Genomic DNA, 26,782 nt, shown 5'->3' on the forward strand with positions numbered 1-26,782 from the left:
TAACAAATTGGGATAGTACTGTATTTGTGAGAAAAAAAGAAGTCATTTTTTGCCTCCATTCCTACAATTTGCTGAGATTAGCAATTGATTTCGGGCTTGAGAGAGAAGAGAACGTGTCATTAGGCATTAATTAGACTTCACAAAAGTAGGTGGCAAAAACTCCTTATGGTCATTTCCAATAAATTAAACCTTATAAGGGTTCAAAGGCTCAATTTAAAACATATATATATATATATATATATATATATATATATATATATATATATATGACCAAACACTGCTTCAGTTCTACCACAGATAAAGTGGTTATAATAGATAAATAGATTGATGCGTAGATGAGAAGCCATATGCTGAGCGACAAAAGGCACTTTCTCTGATGAGCAGTAATGACAGTCGATCTAAACTTTTTTCTAGGAGATATCGATGCCACATATCCCAATGGTGCTCCTCCAGGTCATACATTTTTTTTATTTTTTATTTTTTACCATGACTAAAGCATCACCTACCTAATATTTTAATTCTGTATCGTAGCAGCCATACAAGCATACGTAAAGAATAAGAGGCCTGTCTTCAGAAATAAAAAGAAAACACCACTTGTACGTTTAAATAATCAGAAAGGAAAGCACTTCGATGAAGCCAATCTGCTGCAGTGCAGCTGGTCTGACCTCAAATGACCATTTGATTCAGGTCAGGTACCAGTTGCTCGGTCTAATCCTCACTCTCACCATAATACTGAGGGATGCACACTGCATGTTTACACTGTCATATTAATCGTGACCATCTGACATCTCAAAGCTGGTTACCATGGAAATATACGGTCATCTGTCCAGTCACATATACATTGATCTAGAGATGGCTTCTTTTTTGTTTGTTTTTTTTTTCCAAACACGCTGATCACAAAAGCTCTTACTCTCACGGTCTCACCAGAGTAGCAGAGCCTGTCAGTGGCAATGCAGGGAGACGTAACAGAAGTCTACTTTCACAAAACACTGCAGGAGCCAGTGATGGATTGTTACAATATGGCCTTTGACTTCTGACTTAAATCAGGCTGTTTTATACAGAGGCTGATGCTATAAACCCATTGTGGCGATGAGCAAGCAGCTGCAGCACACTGCATAAGGGGAAATGTTGAGATCGCCTGAAGTTATCCTCGTCCGTCTGCAGGCATGCAGTTGGAGATGTATGCAACCCTCATATTTTCCTCCCTCTTGATGAAGGGGAGCACATGAGACTTAGCAGTGTTGTACACTCACACAATGGTCAGAGTGGATTAGAGCCAATTCACACAGCCTTCTATTCCCATCTCTTTCCGCACTGAGTGAGGGAGAAGTGCCAGAGAGATTTCATGCCTCAGACAGAGGAGTTACAGTTGCCCCCCCCCCCCCCAGATAGACAATTCTAACCAACACTTTCCTTCCAGCACATCTGAGAGCACTCTGTACCACCGGTGCATGCTGACAGCGTGAAAATGGGAATGTGCCAGCAAAGCAGGGAGCTAACCGTAGCCCATGATCGGCTAACCAGGCTAAATGCTTCTCCTCGTTTCTGGAGAGAATGACAGCTTATTGCTTTCAGGGTGTTATATCAGTGGGTTCCTGCAGCGGGATTGACAGTAAGGTCACAGATGCAAGGCCAGTGCTTTGAAGAAACACACTGGTGGTTGGGACTTTTTCTTCTAATTGTTGGAAGAACGTCTGTAACTAGCTCTCCAAATTTCAGGTGAGTGAGCTGGCCTCATTATGCCTCACATCTTTGACTGAACACAATGTAATCACTGCTTCTGATTGAGAGCCACTCCATCCAAGTCCGCACAGGTGAGAGTGAAGGGGAAAAAAAACAACCAAGTCTTCCCTTTAAGGTAACCAAGCACAAAAGAACACTTTGACAAAGAAGGAGAAAATGCAATCGATACAAAATGTCTCTGTGAAATGCCTCAAAGAGTGAGGTTTGTCTGAGAGCAGAGGCCAAGTCACAGTGCGACGCTTTACCTTGTCTGTTTCTGTTGAGCTTTACAGTCTTCTTAATCCTCACAAGAGCTCTCAAAAGGCAAAGAGACACCATTTAAAGCAACAATTCAACACTTGCCAAACCAATACAAGTGTTGCTTTTTTCCCCTCCAATTTAAGCTTGAGAAAATCTCAAAATGGCCTCTGAGAAGTCAACAAGGTGATACTGCGTAGGAGGAAAAAAGCAGTTGTCACATTATTGTGAATGGGAGGGAACAAGTATTTCCAATAAGGTCATAACATAAAACACTGTTTGAACCTTCTGCAAACTAAGATCCCAGAAAAAAAGTGAACATGAATCTGTAAAAAAAAAAAAAAATAAAAAAAAAAAGCTGCTATAATTTTTTCTTAAGCTCAGTGAGCCGCTGACAGCAAATTCAAATATATCACCATGAATACTTCCAGGAGATTAATATATAGCAATATATCTGTTCAAGGCAGATAAAATATTGGTGTTTACTATGGTTCTCTGGTGTGTGTGGGTGTGTGTGCTCAATGCCTTTTTGAGTGATAGATATTCTCCGTGTGCATTGTGTCTCATAGACAAAAATAAGCACCATTAAATTCCCTGCGATGCACCGTGCTCCCAAGAACAGATTAGATTGAAGATTCTAAGAATTTGTGAAAAATACTATTACCCTTTGTTGGTAATACAATATTCAAATGCTAATAGATGTTATGCGGGAATTTTTTTTCTGAAGAAAAACGGCAAAAGCCAACAAAAGACATCGGAGGAATTTTTTTCGGCGTGTGAGATTTTTTTTAAATCCTTCATCTGAGCCCCACACAACTTCCACGCAGCAAAGTGCAAAGAAGAGGCACTTTAACAATGTCAGAGATAAAAATACAAATAAAACTGTTAAGATGACCTCACTTGAACATTTCAAAAAGTGCTCCTTAACATCTTCCCAAAGCAATACGAGCTGAGGTGTGTGTGTGTGTGTGTGTGTGTGTGTGTGTGTGTGTGTGTGTGTGTGTGTGTGTGTGTGTGTGTGTGTGTGTGTGTGTGTGTGTGTGTGTGCGTGTGCGTGTGCGTGTGCGTGTGCGTGTGCGTGTGCGTGTGCGTGTGTGTGTGTGTGTGTGTGTGTGTGTGTGTGTTTTGGGTTTTTTTTACAGGATAGAAGAAGACAGATACACAGAAGTAACAGGATTGAGAAGCCAAATAAATAATGGGATACTTACCGGAACTTTGCTCCCAGTTATCTGCATGCAGCGATCAGCGGAGAAGGTTAATGTGCAAAAAGACACAAACAGCACAATCATTAGTAGGCCAGAGAATGCTCTCCATTAAACGTTGAGGCATTAGCGTAACTGGCGAGACAATAAACACATTGTTCACACAATTATAGCACATTCTATAAGGCTAACTTTTTATATAGGAACATATAACTATAACCACATGCTGAAAGATACTGTCTGTGTCTTTGGCAGCTGCAATTTTCCCCAATTACAAACTCTCAATAAGACACAAAATTATAGGCCCGTGTAAATATCAAGATCATCAAACTACCTTGAGGAGCGCGTACACAAACTGTGGCACGGACGATGAAAATGACGAGTGAAAATGTTTGGACAAGCTGATTTCCACACAAGGGATTAGTTAAATGATGGAAATATGATTGTCCTTGTGACGGACTGCTATGGATTCAGCGATTCATTCCCCAAGTGAAACAGAAGCCAGTGTGGGCAAAGAGGCTGCAAAGAGTCTCCCTGGACTGAAATCAATCTGCTGCCATTAACGTTGGTTTTCAGGTGTCAAATTTGTGTGGCGGAGCTCCCTTGAACTCCTGCAGTCAGCACGATTCTTGGAGTTTAACCTTGTTATCTGTCAATAGTGGCAGGTAGCAGAAGTGATTTTCATTACTGCAACTGTGGGGCTTGTTTCACAGTAGGAGGGTGTCTGTCAGCAGAGTGACTATATTCTAATCTGTGGCCGAGCTCCTCTTTCTCTGCAACATGCTTTTTTTTTTCTAAGGAAATGCATTTTGATTGCAGGAAGTTACAAGCCACACTGACCTCCATGCTTTTTTTTTTTCTTTTTTTCTTTTTACCTCTTTGCAGTTGAGTTTGAGGAAAAAGGTGGTAAAGCTCTCCCTTTCCATTTCTTTTACCATCACTCTAAAACTCTGTGGCCATTTAAAGCTTGATTTCCCATATCCATCACTCTACTAAGAGTTTATAACAGCCATAAAGTCTGTTTTACGCCACCTGATCGCAAAAAATACTACTTTTAATCATGCCATGCATCCTCATCTTACCTGCTCTCGAGTAAATGCAGCATGTTATAGTCTGAGACTGGTGAACGTGTCGTCTAAATACTGCAGGCAAGACACATTGATGTGAGCCAAACTGACACAACTCAGAATTGAGACATTTTCCACGGATGTTTGATTCAAAAACATGGAATATAATAATGTGTCTTTCACGGCAGCACAACCAAAACAACAGACACTATCTTTAGAATACTCATACAACAGTGTGGGAAGAGCTGAGGAGGGAACAGTTCAGTTTTCATCCTGTACTTCTAATGCTATGTACCACCTTATTCTCACCAAAAGTGCTATCAAGCACTTGTATTTACCTTGCGAGAACTGAAAATGACCATCTCTCATCCTTGAAGAGCAATTTTATAGATTACCTCTCAATTGAAATGTAATCATCACCACCCTCGTACATGATGGGAAATATTTAATTACATCAAACCACATAAATGTAATCCTCAAGGGCCTGGATGATCCCAGCAAATTTAAAACCTATAAAAGGAATGAGGTGGCACACTGATATTTACATCAAGCAAAGGGATGTTTTAAGAAAGGTGGAATAAAAACGGGACCGCTCCCTCCTTCCGTGGCACCCTTCTTGCATGAGACAAAGCACATTTGAAAATTGAACAAGAAAATAGCCTCTGTTGGTCCTCAAAGTAAATCTCGGAGATATGAGGAGGTTTATTAGTATAAAGAGAAATGCTGGCGGTTTTTAATAATGCTGGCACACATTTACATAGACGATAAAAAAGAAGAAATGAGGTGATAAAAGAAAGGCGGCTGTTCATGCAAAGCTGACGGTCAAGGGCGTCCGCAGACACCCGCCTGCAAAAGCAGAGTCGGATTGCACTAAAGAAAAAAACCCAGCTCATATTCAAATGTACATGGTCAACGTGGAGCTCTCCTGTGAAAAGACGGCCTATTTTGTGTTGGGGGTAATTTGCTAGACTCCCGCTGAGGCACCCTGGTGGAGAATGGGAGTGTTCTCAATCTTGCCTTGCGACAGACTGGCAGAGGGGTGGCAATTCGTGAGGCAGGGAAGGAAGGGGAAGAAAAATAGCTTTGACTTTCCTTTGAAAGACAGATTTTACTAGAGTAAACAAAGTAGTAATGAGTTTTCTCTCATATTAGAAATCATTTTAGGCCTGACAACTGTTTAAAAATGCTAAATGGTATGTGATCACATATAAATAATTAATATGCACACAGCGAGAAGGGCGTACCTTGTACATAAAAAGGGATTTTTTTTTTTTTTTTTTTTTTTGGGAGGAAAATCAAAGCATATGTTTAACTGAGCAGACAGCCGAGAAATCAAGGCCAGACAACACTAAGAAATAAATCTTGTTCAGCCTCAATTTGGAGTATTAAACTTTCAGTTGCAAATACTTCTGAGCCTGAATGCTCTGCAGCTGCTGGAGTTTAGAAAAGGAAAAGAGCTTTTTAAAATCAGAATAAACGAATCAGAGAGCTTGTATAAGTGTGGAAGATGGAGGCCATCCTGAAAGTCCTACTTCTACGTAATTGTTTACAATATGACATACATTTTTACAATTATCCTGTGGGCTGGACCCGTTAAATACCGTCTTGAAAAGGACAAAGAGGAAAGAAAAGACACTCCAAGACCTTCACCAACATTGCAATGCCACAATGCCGAACAGACCACTGGTAGAAAAAGTCTTGGTTACATTGAGAGTGAAGACAGACAAACTCCAAAGTTGCACCTCACCCACATACAGTCGCGATGTACTTTTTCAATCCAACGCATTTTTTTCATGTCGACAACAACACATGCCCATCAGCACCAACAAGCAGCATTCGCCCAGATAACATATATTTACATGCATAAACAAAAACACGAGTGACATGACTTGACTCATAAAACCTGCCTGACTCGATCCAATTTCTGTATGTGATATTACTTGGGAGGCATTTGCACACAGACGTTTATGTAGTGTGGACACTCTCACAGTAATGAGTGATTATATTACAGAGCCAAAAACCACACTATTGAAGATAATACTGAGCATGAGGGCACTTTAAGGCACCCTGTGTAACATTTTCACGAGCTTGAATATGGCTGAATCTTCTCTCAGTACATTTAGTCTCCTGTCATTGATGAGCGGCTCCGATAAAGACAGGATGTTAGTTTTGTTTAAAACTGCATTCAATGATCATCTCATGAACATTCCAGGGACCTCACTGAGGTGCATGTAGCGCTAAAACCTCTGCAATGTCTAGAATAGATTTAGGTGAAAAACTGCTAATGCGCCTTGGAGCACCACTCTGATAATACAATGTGTTATTTAGATTACGGTTAGACACGTTAATATAACACCTATCCCATTAGCATGTAATAGAAAAACATATTTAAACATGTATCACATTTCTCATCATATCTTTCCATGACTACACTGCGAGTAACAGGAAGAAATGAGGAAGTTCCTACATGCAGTCATGTGCCTGAAGGAGGGAGAATCAGGCAACGCATGTGAGAAGTAAACAACCTATTGCGTACACGTGAACATGGTTCGTTAAGACTTCAGGATTGGCTATTTCAGTTTCTATTAGTTCATTTCTTTGCCTCAGTAAAATATATTTTTGAGACTTGCAAAACAACTGCTGTCAGCACAGCAGCCTCCGTGTACTCCGAGAGAGTGAAATAAATGGCCTGCTCCTGTCTCTCTCGTAGTTACAGGAATAGTATAATGTCTCTCAGTATGAGGAGATTTGCTTGCTGTGTCACACTGCTGTCTCTAAGTTGGTGTAAGTTCTGTTTTTTTTTTTTTGTTTTTTTAATGCATTACTGGAACATGACATACTGTGTGGAAGTACAGCTGTTCTACAGTGCGACTGTATGCACACTTCTGTGAATCTGTATGCAGGGATACATCATCACTGACACCCAGCCTTTCTTCAATCCTATTAAATGTGATAGCAGGGGGCTGACAGACATTACATTTTGTCCTCTGTCCTTTCACTACACGGATTATGTTATTCATTTGAATAAAATATCAGTGCTCAAAAAGCATAATGGGCCCTGTGAGGAATTCAATCATCTCGGATAATCATCATTATCAATAATGCCAGTTAATTACCATAACAATGAGGAAGGTAATAAATGATGATGTCAAGAGAGAGCTACCAGGCTTGGAAAACAATGAGGACACAGATCAGGGTTTGGTTTTTTCCAAACTGATGAGTACTTAACCTCGAAAAAGTTGCCAAAAGCAAAATATGAAGAATTTATAATGCATCAATATTACATTTAGTTTTATGACTTAGAGTTCTCAACATTGCAAGAAATCAATGTGGGTAGCATGTGCTCAATTTACAGCACCCCTAATTGAACAATACAATAATAACATACATACTGAACGTGATCTAAATCATTTACTTTTGATTGTCCTTCCCTTTGGTCACGTTGCATGTGGAACATGAGATCGATTGAGCCTCTTACGACACAACGGAGAAAAGACACCGACCTCACCACACAAATTCACATGCAGATGCGAAAACCAACAATTTATGCAAGCACATGATTGGACGAGCGCCGACCATCCACCGAGCATTGAGTGAGTGAGTGAGTGAGTGAGTGAGTGAGTGAGTGAGTGAGTGAGTGAGTGAGTGAGTGAGTGAGTGAGTGAGTGAGTGAGTGTCGGCCGTGGCACAATGGGGTGAAAATGAAGAAATTAATCAAACTTGCAATCAAAGAAGCGGCTCTCAGGCATGTGGAATGTGGAAAGGCAGCGGAAGTGAGAGAAAGTGTGCGAGAAGGATGACAAAGCAAGCCTTGAAGTGGAGCATCGGGTTACATCCGTTTTGAACAGTCGTGGGGATTGGCGTAATATTTAAACATTCCCACGACACTTTTAAGCAAAGCATTCGGGTTAATGGTGTCACTTACAGATTTGGCCGTTGCTGAGATGTACTGGACCACCATCTCACGTTTGGTACTCAGGTCCTTTCCACGCAGAGGGGCTTTGCGATCCTCATTCAGGTTCATGTCCTCCTACATGAAATAAGGCAAAGAAATGTAATATTAAACAAGGAACCATCACAACTAAATGAGCTGGATTTGTTTTAATGTTAACGCTGATCATCCCTACATGCATTGATTTGAACCTATTCTCCTCTCCTCTCCTCTCCTATGGGATCAGAGAGGCCAAAACAAAGTGGATGACACCTTGTGACCAAACACTTTGCACAAGTGGCATATCAAAATAACTCAAAAATCGAATAGTGTATCAAAGCATCTGGATTTTTTTTAAATTCAGCTTTAAAGGCAGGTTATTTACAGCAAAGTACTTTCAGTAGCGAGAAGAAACATTTTAAAGCTTCCGACTATTATTTTCCCATCTCTGCAATAACCCCTTTAAATGAGATCCTGTCCTTCTGTGGTTGAATAAATTTCTTTTCTGTCCATCTTTCTTTGTTAAAGTCAGTCACGAGGTACGACGACAGAAAATAATAGCAGTAATAATTAGTCCTTGAAACCAAAGTGGCAAGGCTGTGGCATTGAAAACTGTACAACCAAACCCTGCACCGGAGAAAAAGAAATCAAACAACACTGCTGCTATTGAGGCCATGCAATCACCTCAGATAGGCTGGATAGGCTGTGTTTGCGTGTTATTGGGAGTATTATCTTCATGCTACTTTAATTCTGCATCACAAAAGAGGTCTTTCATGTGAGAGACATCAGGGGATGGAGCGAAGGCCGGACAGCGCACTAAAAGCTGGGGAATGACATGATGATTAGAATGGAGGGGGATGTAAGCACTCTGAAATCACTCTCACAAAGAGACGGATGGAATGAACAGAGTGAAAAAACATCCTCCGCAGGGTTTTCAGACAAGTGAAGGCAACGATGTGGAGGCATGCTGCCCTCTGCTGGAAAGCGCAGAAAACCATGCGTCCTTCAGAGGAGTTGATCTGATTTGGCATCAATACCCTCTCTTTAGTCAAATCCACCCAATAAATGAAGTGCATCACTTCAAAATATGAACATTTTATTGTACAGAGGTCTGACTATCTCCCCAATAGTAATATCACTGAAAGTCCTTTGCTTCATTTCTCAGCCAAGCGTGGTCAGGGATCCCATCCAGGGGCACGGCGACCTAAATTCCTCATACCACATGACTTTTTTGGTGAAAACCCTTCGAGCTCAAGAAAGAAAGAAAAAGAAAAACAAAGGTGAAGATCTTTTGTGAAAGAAAAAGATGCAGCCAAAATGTTGTTGTTTTTTTGTTTTTTTTTCCCAATTGGATTTTTCACCAAAAGAAAACCAGCAGGTTTTTAATTAATCTTTGAACCCTGCTAATTCATCTGCTTAGTTGGCATTCAATAAAGGAGGCAGGAAGTGGCAGGGTGAGTACACTGCAGAGAGGCGTGGGAGAAGTTAGCCTGCGGGACGCTTGTCAGGGCACGGAACTGGACGAATGAGCCCTCCATGTCTCGCCTCCAAAATGATTAATGCTCTTTTATTAATTATACCCTTACAGGGTGCGTAAAGAGTCTCAAGATATTATTACTGTGCTGCTGGGGAAGCTCGTGTGAGGAGCACTGAGCCTGTAATGACGGTGGTGATACAATGAGTCATGTTTTAAATAAATATGTATTGATGCGAGTTTTTTTACGATGCTCTGGCACGCGTCGCCAGGAATTTTCTAATTGTCCGACAGTCCGTGCTTGCTATGTGCATGTGGAGAATAGCCTTTTTTAGCAACATATGGCAAATTAAGCATTGGCATTCCTGTCCATCCCAGTGGACAGACTGGCTACGCTGTGTCTGTACTGTACATAGAAAAACATCAGGATAATGGCATATTGTTTCCACTCGTTTGGCTCTGTATTGCAGCGCAGAGGACTCGGAATGAAAAACGGCTGAGGTTAATGAGCCGACCTTCAGCTTTAGAGCTGCGGTTGCTTACATCGGTATTGGTTGAGCAAATTCAAACCTCCTTATATATATATATATATATATATATAGGCACAATGTCCAAAATACAGCCAACGCAGCCAGCTAGTTTTTACCAGTGTAATGTTTTTGACTGGCCAGTCACCTCAGTCCAACTGAGCAGGTGTTTCTCTCACTAAAGACCAGTCCCCAAACAAGCAATAAGTGAAGATGGCTGAACTACAGTCCTGGCAGCAGCTCACCGGGGAAGACACCAAGCATCTGCTGAAGTCTGGATTGAAGATTTAAGGCAGCCATTAACTGCAACAGATTTGCAGGCAATTGTTACAGGTTTTGACTTTGTACGTACTCCAGCGTTTAGGCTTTTAGTGCAACCTACAAACTGTGCTCACTCGTGTGCGCTTCATCTGATGTCTGTTTCATTTGAGACCCAGTGTGTCTCGCTACCAAGATGTCTCAGTAATGCGTCGTGCCCACCATGTGTACTTAAGAATAAAAATCTGTTTGAGGTAGAAAATTTGAAAGAATTTGAAATATAGACCAACTTATAACAATGCAACAGGCGTCCCACTGGAGAAAAGGGGAAATAAATGGATACCGTCACATGAATCAGAGGCTGAAAAGGCTACAGAGTCCAACCTTTTGGGAAACAAGGGGATCCATGAAAAGTAGAGAAAGTATGAAAAATGTTTTTCTTCAACTGTGACAAATCAATTATTTTGTCTTCTACACTGGAGTGTGATCCATGAGGGGTGTGGGGGCACATGCCATAATTCCTGGGGGCTGGTTTTAATGTCTTGGACCCGAGCGGAACTGCTGAGGGATCACATAGGAGCTTATTACAGAAAATCGTCATCCTGTCGATGGCACACCGAGAGTCACACAAAACATCAAACTCGCCACAGCAGCATTGCGACACGACATTCTCCTTTCAACAGTCACTCTTTCTCTGCAAGTGCCTTGATGACGCTCCCAAACTGCTGAAAATAAGACAGTAATACATGGACAATAGCAATAATATTTACCTCACCTCTTCCTTTCTGCAATGATTGTTTTATTGACAATGAAGCTGATTATGAATAGGTGCAGAGTGAAGCCAAGGTTTAGCTTGCCCAGCCTACTGAATACTTATAGAACGAGTACATATGTTTAGCACAACTGTGTTTCGAAGCCGAACCTCTTGGAATGGTGTCTGCTACGGCAAAACACAGCTGCCTCCTCAGTGAGATGCAAATACTGGACATTTCATCAGTGGATTTACTGCTGTGCATATTGATGAGAGGCTCTGAATTCCAACTGTGCACATCTTGGGAAATCTGGTGACAAAACACATAAAGATGTACACTGAAGGCAGTGTTGAAAGTAAATGGTCCCCCCCCCCCCCCTTTTGTGCAGTTCAACGTTTCTTATACTTTTCATGAATATACTCCTGTTCTGGATGGTTGGCTTCAAAAATCCAAGAAAGCGTTCAATTGGTTTCCCTTGGCACTGACTGAGTGTTTCGTTCTATATTTTGCTCGATCTCTTTGATGACCTTTCAGTAATAGGCTATGTGCTATTTAGGCTGAGACACACAGCGCAATGTGTAAACCACTTTCCGGAGGAAAAAATACATTTTCACTTTTTCCTAGTCATTAATGCACAGTAGGGGGCCTCACTAATATGGCATGGGTCAGCCCTTCATTTGAAGCCAGCGAGACATCTGAGGGTGCGACATGTAGCGCGATAATGACAATCAATAACAGAATGGGTGTGGAGACAAAGACTGCAACAAAATGTACGACAAGCATTTAACATGAAAAGGAAATGGGAAAACGGCAAAGACAGAGACACGCTGAAAAGAAACGACATGCGCCAATAAAAGCTACCAACCATGATTATTTTTGTATTTGTTACATCAAAGCAGAAAAGTTTACAGAGGGGGCTTCAAAAGTACGTAAGTAAATAACCCTTTTTCTTTTTGATTTCATTACTTTAATTATAATTCTCAAACCAAAGTGTCAAGGCCTGTCAAATGTCAAACCAGCAAACATGCTTTCTGTGTTGTCTGTCACTGAGCAAATTGAAGCCTGGGTTTAATGTCACGCTGCTGTGAGCACAAACATAGTAATTGAGAGGTGAACTGAGTGACAGGGATGAGCACCCAGGCAAGAAAACACTGAGCAGTAGCCTGATGAAAACCAGGAGCAGCGGTCGCATTTCTCTGGCCTTGGCAATAAAGACTATTGTATGAGAAAAAAGGAAAGGCAGGCACTGTACTGTACCACACACACACACACACACACACACACACACAGTAGGAGACATTATCCACAATAGTACACACAACCTATGCAATGAAGCCAGAGTAATTCAGCTCCTCACTTCAAAGAGATGGGCTGAAAGCTTTTTGTTAGATTTCAATCCTGCAGTACATGAGGCCAAAAAATGCATTTCAATGGAGAAAATCACAAGTGTGACAGAGCTTTGACCCCGCAGATGAGCACAAAGTGAATTTCAAAGTTTGGTGTGCTTGTGACTGTGGCCTAAGGATTACGAAGGTGGAGCAGCCACTTTACAAAAACTTAGCATTTGAATAACGAACGTATTTTTCCTGTTCTGCTGCACTGTGGTGTGGTGGTGAGAACTACTGTCACAGTAACAATGGCTCCTGTTGGATTTCAGGTTGGGCTTCAGAACATTATTGTTTTTCCTGTTCTCTCTGAGTGTGCATGGGATGGATGGATGGATGGATGGATGGATGGATGGATGGATGGATGGATGGATGGGACTCTGAAATGAAAGTCATCATATTGTATATCGCAGCTAACTTTAACATGATAGGACAAAAGAAATCAACAGACTGATCATGACTATTGATGTCAACTATGTCCTTTGATTTAATTCATTCCATTCTTCAATGGAGCAAAAATATTTAAATTATTTCACTGAGCCTCACAAATGAGTTGAGATCATATTTCCTATCAGCAATATAAACAGAACTGTAGAATGAGATGACTCCTCTGCCTTCTGAGAGCAGCTCGTTGGAGCTGGGGTCAGGCGGTGTTTTGACTGCCTCGACAGCTTATTGAGTTACTTGTATCACCCGTTGTTGTGAGAATAAAGTGTCTGCGAAATGTACAATTTATTGGACAAAGTCAGATCAATACAACAAGTATGAGTGCATGTCGTACGCATGACGTGATGGATTCTCAGAGTCCCACTGGTAAGAGCTGGAGTACTGACAGCTGGGAAGTAACAGAGGCATGCTGACAATGAAAGGTTGAGGGCAGCAAAAGCAAAACAAATACCCCGTTAACAGCTCGTGAGGCACTGAGCACCACAGTGCACAGGACTTTACTGCAGGAGCTGTACAGTGGAAGAGACTTGTGTTGCATTTGCAATCCTGGCAGACAAGAGACACCAACAGACAAACCCAGAATCCAGGAGGAATGGCCATGTGATCCAGCCACATTTAAAAATTGAGCACAGCGTTTTTCAAAAATGTAAATAAATTGGAGAAGCGAACAGTTGTTTACAGTACAAACAATATTCCGCGTTGGCCTTCGTGTTCCATAGCTTACACTCCAGAGAGAGTCAAAGTTATTGGCATTATTAGCCTGTGCTGATTCCAAGTAAACACTAGAGCCCTCTTCTTTTTTTTTCATTCTGAAAAAGGACATCACTGAAAGAGTTGGAATTCTGTTGAAATGAAACCAGGTTATACCAGGCTTCAAATACACAAGTCACAGTAGGCTTTGGAATTACCATGAGAATTGTAGTTGATTATAAATATATAGGGGGAAAAAGTCCAGTTATTGTTTTCAGTTTTGTTTTATGTTCTGGCACTCTGTGGTCATTAAGTAGGACTATTCTTTATTTCCAATTAGTTAAGAAAAGTTGTCCCCCAGTTGACACTGGACTTTTGGACAGTGGGATCAAAGTGCCGCACCTGAACTCCACAGAAAGGCCTCCAGACTTGAACCCTGGACCTTCTCACGATGAGTCAGGAGAGCCAACCACTACTCACTGTGTGACCCACCGCAATTTACTGTACTCAGTAATTGGAATCATTTGCATGACTGATGCAACATTCCTACCAGGCATTTAGTAATTGAGGCATCTGAACAAACATGGTGGAAAACAGGCCACTGGCAGTTTGTTTGTTTTTTTTAAATAAACTTTATTTAAAGCTTGCCACTGGCAGCTTTTTTTGTTTTTTGCAGACGTAACACGTCCGCTAACTCTCTCAGTGGTGTTTGAAAGATGGATAGAAAGAGCAAGGTGGAGCAGAGAAGGCGAGAATCAAAAAGGAAAGTTCTGGTGACAGGTGCAACAAAATATGGAAACTTCATAAAATCAGCCTCACGGTCAGAAACAACAAATGACAACGGAACAGGTGTTCAACAAGATGTTGAACTTTGCCTTCAAACCACTGTTCAATTTAATTATCAAGCCAATGAATTCTGTGGCGTTGTGTCAAACAACATAATATTATATAATTTGAATAATAGCATGATGCAGCGCCACATAACTGGGACACTTTGTCTTTTTGGCTCCTCAGAAACAAGATCCAGCAGCTCCAAGCAGGACTGAGCACAGGACAGATCATATTATTATATCCAATATCATGAAGAGTAGGATGGAGATCTGCTCCATATGAGAAATGCCCTAAGACGTTAGATGATTCAGCATTACATTAATGAAACTGACCTTAACTGATCAGAAGGTTTTGTGAAAATGGGAGATTTGTGCTGAGAATGTAGACCATTTTGCCGAAGCAGAGCCCGTGGTGATGAAGGGATTGATCCCGTCACTATGGAAGGAACAGGCGGGCTGTTGTAGCAGCTTTACTTCCAATATATGAGAAGTTTCTCAACAGTACATTTGATTAAAAACAGACTGTGGAGCATATTGACAAGAAGAAACATGAGGCATTCATGCTCATGGGCACTGAGGAAGAAACCCTCATGTCTGTGGACAACGACATTGTTATAAACAAAGTGCCAGAGGCCAGTGCACTGCTCAGGGTTTATTCATGTTCCAGGGTTGCTCATGTTTCTATGAAATACAGATGAGAGTGTTGTAAGAAAGTACATTTTTAATTCTATATTATGAATCTAATATTTTATATTTTTGATTTGGATATCTCTTCAGACATACAGTGGTCCCTCACTATAACGCGGTTCACCTTTCGTGGCCTCGCTGTTTTGCGGATTTTTTTGTGTGCAATTTTGCATGCATTTTTTTTTTAAGGCGTATGAACGTGCACAGTGTTCTGCATGCTGATTGGCTAAGGGAGAAGCTGCACATTGCTAAGGGACTGTAGACCCTTGTTAATCAATCTCTGTGCCGTGTTTCGTGTAAGCGAATGCATTCGACTTGCAGATACATATTGCAAATACATCAATGTCTGATCGATAGCACTGTGACTCTGAAGTGCTGCATGTTTGCAAGTTTTGTTCCTGACAAACCCACAATGTCGACAAAACGTTCTGCACCGACAAAGGAACCTGCGGTTGTTCTACAAAGGTTTCAACTTTGGGAGTGTTTAAACAAGAGAGAAATGTGAGGAAATGTTCATTCCTGTCTAAGAAAAGTGTATAAAGTGTGTGGTGAGGGGTTTGCAGCCTTAAAACATATATAATACTTGTAAAAAAAGTTAACTACTTCGCGGATTTTGCTTATTGCGGGTTATTTTTAGAACGTAACCCCCGCGATAAACGAGGGACCACTGTATATGAAATATAAATTCTGGAATTATTAAAAAAAAGATGGATTATATATTGTTGGTGTACTTGTGTTGAACAAAATCTTCATTATGAAGCAACCCTTACTTGCAATGAAATGGAAATATTTTAGAAATAGACACTGAATTAAAAGGCTTAACAGAACAGCGCTATAGACGTCACATGTAATATTATAATTACATGATTTTAATAGGTGGTGATCTAAAGTGGGCCGGTCTGAGGCTTGAAACTCCAGGGATGAAAATGAGTCCCACTCACGCTGGCGGAAAACACTTTCAAGGGTTAGCATTGGCCTAATCAACCCCATCAAGATGCAAGCAAGAGAAATCTCAAATTAACATAAGTGCATGTGATAGTAATGTGATAAATGTGGAGCAGGCAGAGTAAAGTTCCTTGTGCTGTTCGAGAAAAGGAGTTGGGGGGGAGATCCCAGAAACACATTGTGGACTATCTGTTTCTATGAGCTCTGCCCTGCAGAGAACACGGACTTAAGAGGCCTCGTCCTGTGAACACTGATGCTGCATGAAGCCCTTGGCCATTCGATTTCTATCTGAACTTCATGAGAATTCAACTGCATTAGCCCTTTAATGCGGGCACTGGTACCATTATAGGAGCTGTGTTTTCTGGATATGCAACAACAACAATAACACACATCGCCTAAACATTGACGCGCTTCATTTTTAAATGCTGTTATGCTGGTGATGTACTTAATAGGGAAAAGAACATCACTATCTATATACCTAAAGCTTTTTGTGGTCCTCCTGGTTTCAAGTCTAACACTGATTTACAATAAACAAACACTGCATTAGTGACACTTGTACAATATATTATGATCCAGTGGAAGATATCTGGCATTCAGTCACCTGTACAAAGGTGACTGAATGTTCCGTTTTGCTCGTGGTTGTCAGAGAGGTTTGAATAGAATTTGTACTTTGCATTGATGCTGTGCAGAGATTCATTATAGTGACAGATCTGGACTACTGTTTTTAATGCATTCCGGCACCACAGAGTTATATTAATATATCTTTGATGATCACAAACATAACTGATCATTTGTACCTTCGTAAAGACGGAATCGACATTGGATCATCAAGTGGCTAGTAAGTGGACCTTTAGAGGAAACAAACTTTTTTAAATTCTGCTAAAATGCCTATAACCATTATGGCTTGACAGGAACATTTTATCCAGATGGATAACACATGAAAACAAAGTATTGGATGTTGCATAAAACTTCCAGCAGCATTGAAAAGCAGTCATTCCAATGCTGTCCTTTATGCATCTTGTCTCATCATCAGTAACAGAAAAACAGCTGAGCAGTAATTTACTGAAATAAAAATGCTTTTTAAACCGAAGGCTTGTGCCAAACTCCTCTTCACACACGTTCATGACAGCAGCTCTGCTTTGAGGCACATTTAAGATTTTACAATATTAAGATGTTATATTGGAAACCTGAGAGGTTTATGATTGTGTGGCATTGGAAGCTTGTAATCAAACTGTTGTGAAGTGCCACAGATGATCGGGTGAAACGGGAGACACTGCAAGAGAAACACAAAGCTTACCATCATCTTCTCAAAGAGGTCTATGATCTCTTTTTCTGAGAGGTTCATGGATCTGTCGTCGAAGAGGGGCTGAGGAACCGGTAGTTCAGTTTGGGTGGTGAGGGGATCTGTCGGGTGCTGGATGAGAGGTTTCTCCTTCTTCATCCCTGTTTTCCTGAAGCTGGTGATACGATCTCGCTGAAAAAATACATGGGGTACAAGAATTAAGGCGGGCCAACCATCTATTTAGAGCAGGATTCAACAGATCATTAGGTCAAGTCAATAAATAGTTTTGGATGTTTTTTCTTCTTACTTGTTTTCAATACTTACAAAAGAAAGAAGCAACATACTGGTATCAAGAAAAACATTTCTCTCGATTCTGGTCTACTTACCACCAAACCCACACAGATGATCTGGTGTGTGCTCATGTTATTTTAAAACACTGAAGCATACAATTCAAACTTCAGCTTGCAGTGCGAGTAATGAGCGCCCTTGATTTCTTTCATTACTTGAAAGAAATGATTACGACGAAAGCAGTGAAGTTCACAGCGAAAGCAGCAAATGTAATTGAATCGCATGCAAACACTCGATGTTAGTCATACTTTTTGGAATGGAGGAAGACAACATGCTGGATGAATGGACATGAAAAATTAGGATGGAGAAACAAAAATGATGATGACTACTGTCAGTGTACTGAAACAGTACTGGATGGATCACATGTACAGTAAGCTGAAGGAAGACAGGCTTTTACTTCGTCTTGATTATTTACTCTTAAACTATTAAATATACAAGCTATTAAATGTCACTAATAACTGCATATTAATACCTCTATAAATAGCTTAAGATCATGAAAATAAGGTTTTTGCTCAGAATTTAAATAAAATGAAATAAAAATCAGACAGAACCGTAAAGAGTACAACAAACATAAAACATGTAATATGTACTGTCTTCATTGTGTACAGCACACGATATAAGCTATCCTAAGATATTACAATGATCGAAATACTGATTTAATTCATAAGCTTGTTGCTCATCTGATCCAACCGTACGTTTCAGTAAATATTCTCATGCAGACATGGCAACACATGAGATGATGTCAGACAAAAACTAGTCACAGCAAAATTAAACTGAGCACCTTACCATATCATCAGCCAATGTTTTTATGTGTATATTCTGTTGGAGGGAGGGCACAGTGTGAAAAACCAACATCCGATGACAAACACCTCCAAGTGCAATGTATAAGCCTCATCAGTCACTCACATGTAAGGCATCCTGAGGACACTATCTCATATTCATCAACAAAATCAAATTTGGTCCCAAATCAACATCTGATTTGCTTAAATGAGCAAAAATGCATATGAGCATAATTGATACAACAGTTGTTAATATTACCAAATTGTCCTTATCCTTTACTATTTCCCCTTGAGGTGACATGAGACTGGATGCTGTACATGTGTACAATGTGGCTTATACCTGATGATGCAAGCAAACAAGGTAAACGTAAATATGTGCGTATTCAAGAGGAGGCACACATTTAGGACACACATATAGAACACAAAAAAAAAAAAAAAAAATGAGCATAGAGTCCCTGTAATCCCACAGCCACACCAGTTGAAAACATGCAGATTTAACTTTTGGGTGTCCTATAAATAATACATTTGCTCAAAGCACTGCGTTACAATCTGTCATGAGTAAATACTGGAGGCTTTTTAATGGCAAGAACATGTGTTCAAAAGAGCATCTCTTGCAGTGACAGTGGCCTCAACCATTAAAGCCGCAACTTCTCCTAATGCAGATGTTAATCTTCATTCCAGACACAATAAGGCAGACGACTGCCAAAAGGCTCGTGGCTCGGCGAGGGACGGCCATTTGAAACACACCTCAAATGGGAAGCCTTAGCAACACTGCCATATGCTGTGGCACTAGGCTGTAAAGTACTAATGAGTAGGGAGATGTGGGGTAGCGATGGCCATAAAGCTTGCCTCCAGCCGCGGATTCCTCCACTGTTCTAATCAGGAAGCTACTGATGCTGGGGTGAGCAAACAGATTGGCTCTAACCTGCACCTCCCTCTGTGTGTCTTCATCAGCTGTCGCTCTGGGCGACTCGGAGCAGACACTCAAACTGCCCTATCTATCACTAGTTTGGTCTGCAGCGACTGATCAACAGTTGGGAGATGAAGCTATGCGCCGCGGAAAACAAAGCTGCAGTCTCTCCATGCGGGCTTAGCGTGTTGTCATTTGCTGTCAAGGTAACGGTTTGTGCAAGCGCTGCCTACGACGTCAGCGTGTTGGTTTCAGCCATCACTCTCTGCCTTCATTATGGCTGCACCGCTCCTCGCAACATCTGTAAAGCGAGGAATTTGACCCGAGCAACAACTTTTCCCATTTCCAACTCGTGGTGTATGTATCATTAAGCCCAGCATTCTCGAGCAGTCTCAAACTGCGTGAAACAATAGCTAATTTTCAAATGGAGTGCTTAAACATTTTCTAATCAATTTAACAACAATCAAACCACTGTTTGGTTAATTGCCTTGACTTGAGGGCCTTTCCTTGCCCATTATCTTGGCAACATCGCAACATTGCAATTTAACATCTAACAATTAAGCTTGCATGTCCTCTGGGCTTCTCGGGCTTATTAAAGTAAACTTTTTCATCATAATAAATGTTTATTACCAAGCACATATTTCTCTAAATAACCTAATCAAATTAGCTCTGGGTCCCTCCTTAATCAAATATGATTATGACTCTATGCAGATCCTTAAAAATGAAATTGCAAAGCAATATCCCCAAACTTGAGAGCTGGTTTGGGGACACAAAACATATACCAGAGTACACATTGCACACAATAACTTTTTAAATTAATATTACGTGACAATTAATGTTAGTATTCCATTAACTTGTGAGACAGAGACAGATCCTTCTATTTCTCTTAATTTCATTACAGAACGGCACCAGGTGGCATATTGAATGGATTTCCTCTTCAAGATGGACAAGAAGACTGATTTTGTAACAAATTGACTATTATTGCGCTGATTTTAAATAGCAACACTTGTTATACACAACCAATTTAACTAGACCATCTGTATGATGTCATTTTAACCCACTCATTGGAACAATCACAATAAAGTCAGTAGCCACGATGGCTCTGTAAAACCAGTTTAGAAGGAAATTAGGTTTTACTTTAATTAGTTCTAATAATAACAAAGGATTACTGGGAGCTAGCCATTGTTGGCAGTGAGCACTGTAATGTAATGTTCTGCTGACAGTTCTTGGCAACGACATGAAACTAGTTTGTGTCGCTGTTTAATTGATCGCCGTGTTCAGCTACAGGCTAATAAGTGTTACAGCACTCACACTTGTTTTCGTTGAGGCAGAGAGCTCATATTTCCAAATTTAAAAAAACCCCATGCTGACAGTGTGGTTGTGATGAATTTTGAAGGAAAAAAAAAATAACAATTTATAATGAGCCTGGTACAGTGGTAAGCAAACTTTATTGGGCCGACAGTCAAGTTCAGCAAAAAATCTGCTGTTTGTTAAATAAACCCTATGACACTTTGTTGCTTATTCAGAAAACACCAATTATCAAATGTCCTAAATGGTTTTTATAAATGAAAAAGGTGCATTGCCAATTCCAGACTGCAATGAAAAGAAATCACATCGTATAAGCACGTCACTTAAAACAAGCAGCTGTTGGTTAGAAATACGCTGTCCTTTTCCATACTCATCGTCACTTTAAGTGAGAAATTAAAGGGTGTTTAGGAAAAATGACATGAACTTGGTCCCCACAGTCAGTGACGACCTAAATTCTAACACTCAGAAACCCGTACATCAGCACCAAATTGTGGTTTGCATAATTCAGATTACACACAGATGGCCACAAACACATGTGCGCTCATCAACAAACCACAGATCACACGCATAAAATCCCGTTATGAATGTCAGTATAGAGGACAGATGAGTCTCAATATTTCAACGGCGAGCACGACAACTCCCACAACTTATTGTTGTGCAGCCCTGCTCAGATGCATATTGGAGATTTAAATTAATAAACCTTAACTTTAATATTCAATACCTATCATGTTGAGGATATCAAAACCCTGGTTTTATATTAAACAACACACACACACACATACGCTCACTCACTCCCACTGTGTAATCTGATGACAGACTGACGTTTGCATTTTATTGCAAGTAAATATGAAAATTATTACAATTTGTCTTTGTGTAATGTGATCAAATAAGGAGCAGTGCCGATATCAAGAGCAATTGTGAGGGAAAGGCATTAGACACAGACAAAGATCATCCATGTAACTGAATCAGACTCAGTCTAAACAAAGTCATTCATCTAAGTGGATCTTGTAAGCAAGAATCCACAACGCCCATCTTTGTAAACTCAAGGAGGCAATGCCCAATACTGCACACACAGACAGCAGGGCTTTCACGTGCACAGTTTGAATGCATGTTTTCCCAGCAGGAGACCAAAGAGAAAAGGGATTGAAAGTCACCTTAGATGCCCCTTGTTCAACCATCGTTTCTAACAACTCCTATGGACATTAATTGAGAATTAATTTAAAGCTAATAGCAGAGGAAAGAGAAACCCAACTGTCTTCTTCATGTGCCCCCACCCATGTAAGTTAACCATTTGAACTAATAATCACTAATCACAGACAGAAAAAAAAAATGACATCCAACAATAGTTAATAAACTTTCTTGCATCGCCTCTGAACATTTTGGCTTTGCAGAAAGAAACAGGTGTGTTGACCATTTTGTAGCTCAGAGGACTTTTCAGAACAATTCTCACAAGGTCGCCAATAACTCGCGATCATCACCATATCCAAAAATTATTATATATATATATATATATATATATATATGCGTTTTGCCGTACCGTAAGCTCCCGCTCTGCCACGTACTGTGCGTAGAACAGCGGCTTTGATTAGACAGAACTCAAAATTTGACTGTGACAGACACACATGTTCCCTCATTTGCAGAGACTAACAATACCCTGATTCACTAGCTGATTAATTAAAATGAAAACAGCCAATAGGTTGAGCATAAAAATAAAAACAATACTGCTTTATTTTAGCTTTATTTTGATCTCGGTCATTAAATTCCTGGAATGAATAGCGATGAAGCAATCCATCCTCCCTGAAGCACTCTCCAACTGCAACAAAGGTATCAGTCGGCCTTTTCAAACTAAATGTGGATCAAAGACAAGATTTTTGTTTTTTGTTTTTTACATAGAGAACTCTACATAAATAAGCTCCCATAAAGCAATACCATAAAAAAAATATACCTGGAACAACAGTACAAAATCAGAGCAGAGACAAGGCATAGTGGCCCAGTTGTCATCTCTGTGGTACATAAATGAATTTGGGGCTCAACGTACAACTATTGTCCCGGAAAGATATTTAAAAGAAAAATAAATAAAAAACGTGCTGAGAAAACATGATTGGATTGAATTCTTTCTTACATACAAACTGGACTGAAGACATACAGGCTTTTTTTTTTTTTTTAATTTTTATTTACATGACCTTCAAAAACCTCTGAGAAGATGTCATTCATCTGAAAATAAATGAATATAAATGGTTGTGAATGTTTTGGGTTTTTTTTTTAAGTTCCTAACCAGATCTCAATTGCCTTTAAAAGGGCATTAGTCTGGTGCGTTATCGTTTCAGGAAAGAGCTGGTCCAGTTTACAGTTTCCTAAAACAGCAGCTACTGAAAGGGGAAAGCGCACAAAAGCCAGTGCAGCTCGGATTTGAATGGCTTTGTGCTGAATGGCCTGACCATGTGACTGCAGACTGGCACAGCTCTGCCCTGAGGTTATCTCCATCTCAGTTGAAAGCGAATTTCCAGCACTGTATCCTTGAGGGTTCGCGAGATATGCAGCCGTTACAAAGCCGGGGCTTTGTCAGGAGGGAAAGATATTATCTTAAATTGTTCACAACCTCATGAGGTGTCATTTATATTTCACAGACCGCAGAAATGAAGAGTGAGGAGGACTGCATCACACGGCAGATAGTGTGTCTGGTATTACTTTGACTGGGGATTTAATACCCGTCCTAAATCATGCAGTGATCACACCTGCTGAACCAGCTGTTAACTTTAATTGCTGACACGTGCAAAGCCACAAAAACCCATGACCTTGTTTTTATCTGCAGGCGGATGTTGGCGGCTGATGATACTGTACATAACGAGGCAGCGAAACCTTTTTAAAAAATAATCTGTGGTGCAAACGGTGCTGTTCTGTCACACGAGAGACTGAGCCTGTGGCTTTACGCATTCCCAACAATAGTGCTGCTACATTTCCAAACATGATGACTCATGATATCTGCGTGTCGGGCCGTTTTGACTTCTCCACTCGGCCTGCCAGTCAGTCGTTGGTCTGCACTGACCCCTCTTCACATTCTTTGCCCAACAGGCTTCTTACTATTTTGTCCTTTGAATCAAAAGCCCTCCATGCTCCGATACATCTGTGGCTTATTTGTGGTATATTAAAGGTCCCCTATTATACAATCTTTCCACAGTTTCACAAAGGTGTCAGAACAACGTTGTATTGCCCCAAACCCAGAGTTGATCCTCAATTTCAGCCCGTCTAAATGTCCCTCTAGTGATCTCTACTGAGAACAGGCTGCTTATGTGTCTGTAGCTTTAAATGCTAATGAGATACGACTGGTTTCCGGTCTCGTTTGCGAGGAGAAAATATTGGGCCCACTCGCGACATTACAGGGCAGAGCTCATGTCCCTGGGTGAGGGGGAGAATCCACTTCCATAGGGGTGGGCAATACTTTGCATGGTGTCATGAAGGGAAAAATCTCTGATTCGTTTGTGTGTACATTTACCAAAAAGTGGAGGAAGCAAGTGAGGGAGATGACAGACTAGGGCTGGGCGATATGGCCTCAAATCAATATCACGGTATATTGATCAGTTCACCTCGATAACGATAAATGGACGTTAACGACGTCCACGGCGCCCCCTGCACAAAAAACAAGGTTTGACCACGAGATGTAGCGGTGATTTTTGATAGTACGACTCCCCTGGACCTATTTATTGCCACGTTAAAGGACTGTGAAACTACACTGTCTGAAAATAAATGAAGAAAATACAAATGAAGTACTTTTAGTTGTTAAGATTTATTGACGAGCTGATGAGCACAGATGAGTTGAAATGAGAAGGACTGAGAGGATTATACCGTGACTTCGTCTGCATTGCTCCTGAAAACAGGGGATTTCTCCACAGTGATATGAAAAAAGACCTTCTAACCTAATTCTCCTGAAAGAAGTTCCATATTTTGTGTGTAAAATGACTTTTCACGTCCAGCCCGAAGGATGGCACGCTGCTACGCGGCGCTTTGCCCACGATGGAGGCGCGGATTCCTGCAGCTGGCATCACTCTGCCCGCTGATTCTAAATATGGAGGATTTGCTTCGATGGCTTCTAAAGCCGTTCACTTGAGCCACCGCAGCCGCTACAACTACTGAACCTCCTCCATCACCTCCTCTCTCCATTGTTGTTACAGACTGGATGGCTGGAGTCTCGCGTCTTAAAGGGACGGGCTACCTTCACACACTCAAAACCAACCTTTCTTTTCTTTTTAAAACACCGAATATACCGACATGGGCAAAAATGATCGTGGTAATTTTCGGGAATTTCGGTATCTGTGAATTGTTGGTTTATTGCCCAGGCCTATGACAGACCCTCTTCACTTCTGGGGCCTCCTACACAGGCCATGGGAACACATATTACTGTTAGAAAACCATTAGAAAGTGAAATTTGCAATAATATGAGACCTTTAAATGTCTGCTTCAGAGACAGCTGTCAAACCACACAGAAATTCCACAAAATACTAATAAAACAGTCAATTCAATCACGACTGCAAACTTCTCCTTGCAGCACACTTCACATGAGGGCGTTTGAGCCCTTTCAAATAATTCAAGTGACAGGAGCTGGGGAAGCCCCTTCATCGTGGCCTACATCAGACTCCATGACAAATCACGTCCTCATGAATCATCAAACCACTGTATGTAGCTACGACAAACTTCTGAGTATGATTTATGTATCGTTGCATGAATAACACACGAGTGCACTGATGCTCAGGTTAAGCCTGACGCAGAAATGTTTAATATGAAACTAACAGAGCCAAACACATCCCACTGTCAAGTCTCAGATCTAATCCATTGATATACATGAATAGGGCTCATCTCAGAGGGCGACATTAGAGCGCCGAATCTGTCGTCTGCTTCCACTGTGTGACTAAAGCATTCTTCAAAGCTTCCTTTCTCCAACTTCCTGAATGCCGTTAAAACACTCACATGTGGTCCGTTTCCTGTTGTTGCTCACACGTCCCCCGAACAGAAGTGCCGCTAAATTGCATCTAATGAAACATGATGAATCGCACAAAACTTGCCTAAACTGACCAAACCGGAGGCAGCCGGTGTAGAACATCCTACACTGTGCAACAATCTGACAACTTGTACTAACCACATGCTAACATGACCTAAAAAGATCCCCGAGGCTTCCCTGAAGCTCCCGTATCAAAGCGCTGAACGCTTCAAATGCCACAGCCTCCACCAGCAGCAGCACACTGAGCCATTAAACAGGATTCACAACGTGACACTGTCAAAACTGTCAAAAGTCTGAAGGTTACCCACTACCTGTGCACTTGATTCTGACGCGCAGAAATATGTCACGCTCTCAAATGTGGAGTGCAGCCGAAAACCCAGCAGGCCTGGCTAGCTTTGGTGAATCCAACCTCAAATCATGAAGACATTCAGCCTCTCTTCTGAGCTGTAAAAGAGCACCAGAATGGAAATGTATAATAATGATGATAACCCATATCACTTCATGATAAAAAAAAATTTGTTTTTTTCCATAAGGTTCCATAAAAAGCAAAAGAAGTTTGATAGTTGTACGAGAAAACAGCTCAAATGAAGTATGAGTCACACCACCAAATATCCTATCATTTGGATTTTTATCAGTATCTTGTTAATTCAGATGAAATTGGGGGGGGGGGGGGTTTCAACCTTATATGGCACATGTTAACTACTTTTAAATTCAAACCATCAGAATGTAAAAAATATTGTTATAAAAATGCTGATGTGCCACTTAGAGATCAGAAGTTCTGCTGAAAAGCATTAATCTGACAAAGAATACACATGTTATTATTTCTTGTTAAAGCAGAATAACTAAAAACTAATTTCATCACTGTATTTTTCGGGGGGAAAGTGCATCCACACAATATGGAGAGTCACAGTGTTTCCCTATAATGCATCATGTGCAAAAGTATATGTAAAATATGTCTTACCAGAAGCATTGGGCTTTAATGTAGTT

The 26,782-nt window shown here is 40.8% G+C and overlaps 1 protein-coding gene across 7 annotated transcripts in view; it reads right to left on the reverse strand.

Moving 5' to 3' along the window:
• The window catches only part of diaph2 (diaphanous-related formin 2), a 391,722-nt gene that overhangs the window by 358,751 nt on the left and 6,189 nt on the right, over positions 1-26,782 (reverse strand). For 6 of the 7 annotated variants that reach the window (XM_080502646.1, XM_080502644.1, XM_080502645.1 and 3 more), the window contains exons 3-6: positions 18,592-18,624; positions 17,473-17,649; positions 8,175-8,279; positions 3,189-3,209 (exon numbers count right to left, since the gene is read on the reverse strand). In XM_080502646.1, coding sequence (XP_080358772.1) covers positions 3,189-3,209; positions 8,175-8,279; positions 17,473-17,649; positions 18,592-18,624 — 336 coding nt within the window. The remainder of the gene's footprint in view (positions 1-3,188; positions 3,210-8,174; positions 8,280-17,472; positions 17,650-18,591; positions 18,625-26,782) is intronic. The other variant, XM_080502643.1, reaches the window with a different exon arrangement.

The sequence above is a fragment of the Blennius ocellaris genome (genome assembly GCF_963422515.1).
Source record: "Blennius ocellaris genome assembly, chromosome: 9".
Taxonomy (NCBI): Eukaryota; Metazoa; Chordata; class Actinopteri; order Blenniiformes; family Blenniidae; genus Blennius; species Blennius ocellaris.